This window comes from Myotis brandtii, unplaced genomic scaffold (assembly GCF_000412655.1).
Source record: "Myotis brandtii unplaced genomic scaffold, ASM41265v1 scaffold49, whole genome shotgun sequence".
Taxonomy (NCBI): Eukaryota; Metazoa; Chordata; class Mammalia; order Chiroptera; family Vespertilionidae; genus Myotis; species Myotis brandtii.
Genome location: NW_005368707.1, coordinates 5,707,325 through 5,716,363, shown reverse-complemented (window position 1 = coordinate 5,716,363; position 9,039 = coordinate 5,707,325). Strand labels below are relative to the sequence as shown.

The following is a 9,039-nucleotide window of genomic DNA, read 5'->3' as shown; positions in this document are numbered from 1 at the left end:
TCAGAGAGGAAGGGAGAGGGGGAGAGAGATAGAAACATCAATGATGAGAGAGAATCATCGATTGGCTGCCTCCTGCATGCCCCCTACTGGTGATTGAGCCCACAACCCAGGCATATGCCCTAACCTGAATTGAACTGTGCCCTCCTTCTTGGTTCATAGGTTGATGCTCAACCACTGACCCACACTGGCCAGGCTGACAACATGCTTTTTTGTGCAAGAAATGGTTGTGTAAATAAATACTCAGTTTTCTGTCTTTAAATCCCACGTCTAGCATCTCCTCTTGCAGTCGATAGACAGCATTCTTTTTTAAAATAATATAATTCTTTATTGTTGAAAGTATTGCATATGTTCCCCTTTTTCCCCCATTGGCCCCTCCAGCCCATGCCCACCCCCACCCCAGACGTTTACCCCCCTATTGTCTGCATAGACAGCATTCTTAATAATCCTATATAATAAAGAGCTCATATGCAAATGGTCCTCGCGCTGGGGCCAGGGGACCTGAGGCTGCGCCCCTCCTTTGGGGCTTGACGGGGGTGGGGCCGGGTCTGGGTCTCGTGCTATTTCAAGGTGCGTGCAGGTGGGTGGGGACTTGACTCTGGGTCCTGCAGCGCACACCCGACTCTGACAGGAGGAAGAATTTCATATACATTTTACTAATTTTCTTTCATCTCTGACACTTCTATATAAGGACAAATAGCAATATTAAAAATATTTCCTCTAATTAATTCCCTTTTAATGTGCATGAATTTCGTGCACTGGGCCACTAGTCTATATATATAAAAGCCTAAGTGACCATCCAACCGTTTGGCCATTTACCCAGTAGCTATGATTCACAATGACCACCAGGGAGCAGATGCTCGGACCAGTAGAAGAGGGAGCCTGATTCCTTGCGGAATTGGCCGTGGGTTAGGTTGCTGTTGGGGCACTGTTGGCTCCAAATCTGCTTCACCGGTACCCTGGACCCATCGGGGGATGTCGGAGGCCCGGTGCACCGATTTGTGCACTGGTGGGGTCCCTTGGCCTGGCCTGCTCCCTCTTGCAATCCGGGACCCCTCGGGGGATGTCGGAGAGCCCAATACCCGCAGGCCAGGCCAAGGGACCCCACTGGGCCTCTATAAATAATAATAGCTAATAGTCAGTATAACTATGGGCCAGGCACTGTTTTATGTACTTTTTCAAAGAATTTAATCCTCACAATTCTATAAATGATTATTATCCACATTTTACATTTAGGGAAACTCAACCCAAAGTAATTAGTAGCAGCGCTGGGATTTGAACCAATACTATCCTGTTCCAAACACTCTGCTTATAATTACTGTATACTGCATCTCATACTGTTTTACTGCCTCACAAGATACTTACATAGAGGCCAAATTGACAGTAAGGGAGACATTGGGTTTTAAAGAGTGCATCTCATTTCTTGATATGATCTTTCAGTATTTAATCATTTTAATCTGTTTAATGGTCCTTTTTCTTTAGTCAGCAACCTGACTGAACTTGATCTCTCTAGGGTTTTATATGCTTCATGGGGGAGAACATTTACCAGAGTTCACCACCTTTTCTCTTTTGCTCCTCATGACAGAAATGCTGCAGTCTCTTGCCCAGCGCCCAGCTCCAGCAAACACCAATCGTGAGCGGAGGCCCCGTTACCAACATCCAAAGGGAGCGCCTAATGCGGATCTAATCTTTAAGACTGGTGGGAGGTAGGACTGTTCCTCTCATTTCTCCCTTAGCTCTTCTATGAATAAATTAGGTAATTCTGGATTATAGTTAATGATAAAGACCTAATTATTAGCAAAATAGAAAAGTCTTTGTGTTGTAGGTATTTGAGAAAAGAAACCTTATTTATAAAATAGTTAGAGGTTTTTGGTTTTTCCTTAAGTCTTGATTTCAGCCACACTGATTTTGGCTTTCACTCTCCAAGGGGTCTTTTCCATTTTTAAGTTTTTTCTTTTGCATTTTTAGAGAAGACTGGTTTATAGATTAGTCTGAGAGAAACCATAGGCTTTGTGTTAGGATCTCTCAGGTCAGTGTTTAGTCATCTTAATATTTACAAAAACTCAAAACCTGCTTGCTATACTTTCAAGCATGCAGGTTGCGTTTGTTTTGAGTTGTTTTGTTTGTTTTTTAAATGATGAAATGTCATGCTGGGATTTGTGTCATTTCTACTTGAACTTGAATTGCTAAACCTTAAATAATTAAAACTCTATAAGGAATTTCACATAGAACATGTTTCCTAATAAAGCCTCTTTTTTTTTTTTTAAATCTGCTTTTAAAGAATGAAATTATTCAAAGATTTTCTGGGACCTCATCTAAAACTTAAACCATTAACTCAATTTTCTTTCTTGTTGTCGGGTCATGACCCAAAGTGGCATTAGCTTTGCTGCTCTTACTGAGCTCTCTCTGAGTATTAGTGTTTAGGCTGAGGCTGTACAACAGGCCCAAGATGTCATCTTGTTTTGGGGGGCAGATGAACAGGTGTAGAAGGAAGTGTGCTGGGAGTAGTAACAGGAGTAGCTTATTGCTGAGGAGAGTCACGAAAATGCAGATGTTGTTTGAGCCTATGTCTTTTACTCACTAATATACTTGTGTGTTCCTAATGATGGTTTTCTTTGAACTATGTGTTCAGGCAACTTGAATCAAATTGAAATTTAGAAAATTGGTTTGTCATGACTGTTTAGGGATCTGTTTTTAACATCTATTAGCTGTAATGTTTTTAGAAATTCAAATTAGAAATGCTGGGGAAAAAGGAAAAGAAATGCTATACAAACCCATCTAATTAAGCATAGTAAGATATTAGGTTATATTTAATTATCCAAATTTCATTAAAGTTCTTTAATAAAATCTTTTATTGCTGCCAAAATGTAGAAGCAGCTAGCTAGGTTAACATGCCATGGAAATATTAGTTTCCTGCTTTTATATTTTTTTAGAGTAGCTTTAAATATATACCACAATGTTCTTGATAATATCTGTTTCCTTTTTTTGTCTTGTGATTGGAGGAAAGAATTGTTAGAATATTTTTATCTTGATGTTCTCTATCAAGTTCACCTGTCCATATTGCAAGTGTAGCATCTTCCTAATTGATACACAATTGATATCTGTAGTAGGGTTTGCTCCTCTCAACTTACATGCATCCAGCACCTACCAGAGATTCAGTCCTACACTATGGAAAACTAAAAAGTCGGGGGAAAAACATGTTAACCCTCAGTCTATTTATATAGTCCACTGGGAAAATCAAGTACAGGTGACTTGAGAGAGCTAATTCTGCCCTAGTCATATCCTTCTTTAAAAAATCATTGAAAGTCTGTTAAGTATCAAGCATCTCTTAGGCAGTAGCGAACAAAAATATTGGAAAACAGTAGAGTAAACCTATATGTTATAATGGATGTATATATGAACACAAAGGCATGCCTTTATTAATTTGGCACCAGTTTTTCAGTCATTTTTCAAAAATTTTGTTAACATTTCTGTTTTTCTTTCCTCCCTCCAGCTCTGCCTGCCCCTAGTTAGGCAAACTTGGGAGAATTGGCCACATTTGTTCTTTCTCACCTCACACTGTGAGGCTAACTGAAATCTGCTGTCTTCCTGCCTTTTCACTGAAACTGCCTTTCAGCCACCAAGCTGCCTCTGAATGCTTCACTCAGGAGTCTTTGAGGCTGTCAGAGCACTTAGCATGTGGACCATCCTTTTCTTCTTGGCACACTCTCTTCACTTCACTTGGCTCTGCTGTCTTCTAGTCTTTCTTTTCTTTCACTGACTCCACCTACTTCTGTCTCCTTATTCCTTTCTGGACTTGCCTCTGTCTAGAGATACTGTGTCTTTAGTTTCTGACTGTATATCCAACTATCTTCTAGACAGCCACCTAGATGTCTCAGAGGAACATAAACCTCAGTGTGTCCCCAACCCCCAAGCCACTCTGCTCCCTTGTTCTCTGGCTTAGTGAATAGAAACACTGCCCACCCAGTTGTTCAGACTACAAATTTCCCTCAATTTCCATATCTAGTTAATTAACAAATTCTCTAATTCTACTGCTGTATGGCTCTTACACTTTCCCATTTTATTCCACTTCTACTGCAAGATCCTAGATCCAGCTACCATCACCTCTCATTGCATTATTGCCAGCAGCCTCCTGATCTACTTCTCTCTTCAGTTTCAACCCCTTCTATTTTATTGTCTCTGCTGTACCCACAGTGTTCTTTCTAAAATGAAATCCGCTGTTTGATAATGTGAGCTCTTCAGTAGGTCCTCATGGCTTGTAGGATAAAGTCCAAACTCCTCCACTTGGTTAACATGTTGAGAGTGTACTACCTTATTGGTTTTATCTCTTGCTATTTCCCCCTCTACTCCCAACCAAGCTGGCCTTTTAGTTCTTTTATCGTCTTTTCACCTCCCTCTGTTTGGAACCCTCTCGTGCTTTCCCCCGGGCAACGCCGCTCCTCCAGCAGGTGTCTCCTTGGTATTCTCAAGTCTGACATAGGTCAGTGTGTATTTGCTGCCCTGGCTCAGGGTCTTTCCAAAGACACTGCTAATCACTTGCTAGCTTGCCTATATTCCCCGTGAGGTTGAAGAATGGGGGCAGAGGCAAAGCCATTATAACTCCTCCATAGCTTTTAGTGCCTAGCACATAGATGCTCAGTAAATATTTGTTGAATGGACAAAGGGCCTTTTACAAGTCTATGTGTAGTCATTCAATAAACTTTTCCCACATGTTCTGCTCCCTAGCTCTTCTCCCTCTTATTTCCTGATTTTTTTGTGAGAATCCCAACTCTTGAGCTACCTCTGTACCTGGTTTAACTAGCTTTTTAAAATCATAACTCAAAAAGTAAAATCCTAACTTGTCCATCACTCTTGAAAATGGCTCTCTGCCAACTATTGTGATATTTTCAAAGCCAGTGCTGCTGTTACAATGTCCTTGTGATAGCAGTGTAGAGGAACAAGCAGACATGTAAATGTGAGCTTTTTTTAGTCTGTTGAGCACCAAATGTTTTTTAAACTTGTTTTTAAGTGAACAAATGTAGTCACACTAACTGATGGGGTGGATTTTCCTGGTGGTTTGGTGCCTCTTTGTTTTCTTTTATTTTTAACGCTGGGCCAGACTTAGCAGAAAGATGTATATGTAGAGCAGTGGTTCACCAGATGTCTTCAGGAGAACATGCTGAGTGGGGAATTCCTATACAAAGGAGTGAAAAGAAAATTCTGTGAATGAGGTCTCAAAAACTGTTTTCAATTTGGCTCTTAACCTGGCTAGTGCTTTAAAAATAAGTTATTAATATTGTTGATGTTATATGGCAGATAAAGGGAAGTTTATTTAGAAACTGGTTATCAAACCAGCTTAATGTTTTTCTTACCTGTGGGTTTTGATAAGGCTCTGAGGCATTATGGTTTTTTTCATTTTCTAATCAGGATTGAAAGGGGCTATAAGTTAAAATCTCAGTCTTTCTCATGGGGTAGTAATGCTCTAACATTTGATTATAACAAATTAAAATACCAGAAATGCTCTAAGTAAACAATTACCTGGGTATCTTATAGTGCAGAACAAGGTTGTTTTCCACTCTGCTAGTGTTGAAAAAACTACAGCTTAGCATCTTTGGCAGGTGTTAGTACTAATGTGGTTTATATGCTGCAAATTCATATGGATTATATCCCTGCTCCTTAAACTTTAAAATATGTATTTTAATCATCTTGACTTTTGTTAAACTGCTGGTTCTGATTAGTTTCTAACAAGCTCCCAGGTAATATTAAAACTGAGTAGCAAAGGGTTACAGACTATCAGACTTTTTTTAACCCATCTTAAGGAGAATGTGCATATTTTATTAGATATTCTCTTTATGTTCTTATTGTAAGGTTAAATAAGTGATAGTTTTGTTAAAAATAGAGTCCCTCTGGAATCCAGAGTGTAAATTGTAAGTACTTTTTGGGCTCTTACATTTTTAAATCTCTCAGAATCATTGTTTGCTTATAAACTAGTCAAGTGGCACCCCCTACACTATAAGTGATATAAGTGTGTCTTATTTACCAAGGACTAGGAACACTTTTTGCCTATCATTTATTGAATTTACTTAAAATATTCTATTTTAGACCATTGCTTTCTCTTGATTTCAGGAGACTTTTATCTTCTCTCAGGGAATACTTGTGTTAATTAACCTTTTTACCATTTAGTTCAGTTCTGCATGAATATATACTTTTTTATATTTGGATTTTATTCTTTGAAAGTTTCTTGCTAATGCACTTGTCTTGTGGAAAACTAATTGTTAGTTTGCTAGAGCTGCCATAAGAAAGTACCACAAACTGGGTGACTTAAACAACAGAACTGTTTGCCTCACAGTTCTGGAGGCCGGAAACCCAAAGTCAGTTTATCTGCATAGTTGGTTCCTACTTCGGGTTGTGAGGGAGAACTGTTCCAAGCCTCTCTCTCAGCTTCTGATGTTCTGCCAGCAATTTTTGGTGCCCCTTGGCTTCTGCATCATCATCTGATCTCTGCCTTCATCTTCATGGGCAGAATTCTGCTTGTGTGTGTGTCCAAAACCCCCCTTGTACTAAGGACATGGTTATACTAGATTAGGGGCCCATCCTACTCTGATATGGCCTCTTCTTAACTGATTACATCTGCAATGACCCTGTTTCCAAAGAAGGTCACATCCTGAGGTACCAGGAATTTAGACTTCAACATGAGTTTGGAGTGTACACAATTCAACCATAACAAAAATCACGAATTCTCAGCATCTTAGAAAGTAGTTGTAGGAAAGATACCCGGATCACTGTCAGAATTGCTTTTTTTTTAGTGCCCTTTTTCAGGCTCCTGTTGTCTTAATCCAATAAGAGTTTGTGTGCTCTTTAAAAAGCACTGATTAGTAAACAATGGCTGGTGGTATTTAGGGGTTCTTTTCTTGCCAGAGGTTTGTCCTCAGTACTAGTTCTTTAACATTGCCCTGTTTGTGCTTCTAGGAGACGTTGATCCAGCAGCACGTGTCATTTCATTAGGTCCTGTATCTGATGTTGTGGATAGTGGAGTCCTCCAGCAATTGAATGAGAGCAGTGGACACATCTCAGCATGTCGGTCTAGAGAGTTGCGAATCTGAACAACCTGGGACAGGCTGGGGCCATGAGGCAGAAACAGCAGCCTCTGCCAACACCGGAACAAGCCGCTTCCAGATAAGGCATAAACGGCCTTTTGTAATGGAAATCACGTGAGGGTTAATCTTCTCTGAGAATGGCAGTCAAGAAATGAGATGGTTAACTTGACTACTGAGCAGTTACACCCAGAAGAGCGTCTGAGATGACTGAGCCGGAGAAGAAGTGATTGTAATGGTAATGGTATGGGGGAAATGAACTTGAGTTTTAAACTTGATTTGAGTTACAGTGTCTCTGAATTGAACATCCCATGTTGGAAGAAGATACATTTGGGGGCTCCAGAACTACAGTAGGAAAGTATAGCGCAAGCAGTAAAATCTTCTAGTAAAAACTTACATGCAGGACAACAAAATGATGAAAAATATCAAAGTATCAGATAATCCACCAGGAAGGCTTTTGTTTAGGAATTTGTTTCAAGAGGAACAAGGGATGAGGGACAAAAATCAGTTTTATCCATCAGAGTCAGTGATATAAAATTGCCTATTTGGGTAAAAGAAAAATGTGAAAGACTGTTAGTATAACAAAGAGCATGGATTCAGATGGCTTAGGGAAGTCACACCAGCCTGAGAAGAGGGATTCTGAGCCCATTGTAAGTATCATTGAAAACAAATGTGCCAGTCAGCATGTCACAGAAAATGGACGAAGGACAGCAAGAAGTGGATCAGAAGATTTTGTTGACCTTCATGGGTTTACAGCCTCTGTCTCTAAACAAAGTATGGAAACAGTAGAGCTTTTATTTTGTTTTTGTTTTTGTTTTGTTTTGTTCCTTCCCCCTCCCCCCAAATAGAAATGAGGGTTCTTAGTCTGTTTCTGGCAATCTGTTAATTTATTAGGATAGTTGTCTTTCGTTTGCTTTTCAATAGGCATAGTAAATTTAGTTAAAGAGCACATCTGTATGCTACAACTTGATTACATCTTTTTTCTAGCTATTTTGCATTTTTTCTTTTACCATGTTTCAGTTTCTGCATGTAGAATTAAATAAGAAACAAAACTTGTAAAGTTGTAACATTTCACATGGAAATGCTGCCCAATCTTCACCAGCTTCAGAAATCTGACCTTTGCCGATGCTGCAATAAAGTGTTGTAATTTAGATAATGCTGTAGTTGGGTTTTATTTGGTTTTGGAAACCTACTAAATGGATAAATCAGCATCTTCCAAGGTTATCTTCGTCCTTTATAAAGTTGTCTCAGAGACAATTTCTTTAGCATGTCACTAGTATTGTTGCTCTCACTTTAGCATTCTGTATTTGCATTTTTTCCTGGGTGCCTGAGTTATTAGCTTACCTTTGGGTCAGTACAAAAAGTAGCCTGTGGAGTCCAGTGGAGTAAATAGGCTTAAAGCTAATTAAGATAGAAAATGTTGGCATAGCACGGTCTAACATGAGCGTTTATGTTTTTACCAGAATGTGTGCAAACATGGGTGATAAAAGCCTTTGTAAGGCAGGCAACTCAGAAAGGAATCACAAGAACCATTGTTTTCCATTTCTTTCTAGGTGTTCATTCCAGGGCTGACTTACACGATCCAAAAGAGTGTCTGTAATCACTATAGCTAAAATTTTTAAAATTCAGCTGAGAGTCATTAGAGTTTGAAAAGAAATAGAATTTTAATTTTATAAGAAAGTTTTGAAAGTCCTTAACAATTGTTAACCCTGTTCTCAAACACTTCTCACCATCTTCATTGCTGACCTATATGCTATTTCTTACTACTTTGTGTTGGAGAAAATGGTTTACAATTTTGTCATTTCTGTTTTAAATTGTTGGGGGGAGCCAAAGATAATTATACTGTACACTGAGTGGCCAGATTATGACGACCACCTGACATTTGTAGGCAAATTAGCTATAATTTCTCGCTGAAGTTGCTAGAGGGCCAGACCATTATAAATAGGGAAGCAGGTTGTTTACCACGACA

General features: G+C 39.3%; 1 protein-coding gene across 5 annotated transcripts in view; it reads left to right on the top strand.

The window, feature by feature from the left end:
* The window catches only part of UPF2 (UPF2 regulator of nonsense transcripts homolog (yeast)), a 128,726-nt gene extending 120,503 nt beyond the window's left edge, over positions 1-8,223 (top strand). For 4 of the 5 annotated variants that reach the window (XM_005876567.2, XM_014547975.1, XM_005876566.2 and 1 more), the window contains 2 exons: positions 1,583-1,703; positions 6,946-8,223. In XM_005876567.2, coding sequence (XP_005876629.1) covers positions 1,583-1,703; positions 6,946-6,955 — 131 coding nt within the window. In that variant the 3' untranslated portion in view covers positions 6,956-8,223. Of the gene's footprint in view, positions 1-1,582; positions 1,708-6,945 lie in introns of those variants that run through there. The other variant, XM_014547973.1, reaches the window with a different exon arrangement.
* The last annotated feature ends 816 nt before the right edge of the window (positions 8,224-9,039 follow it).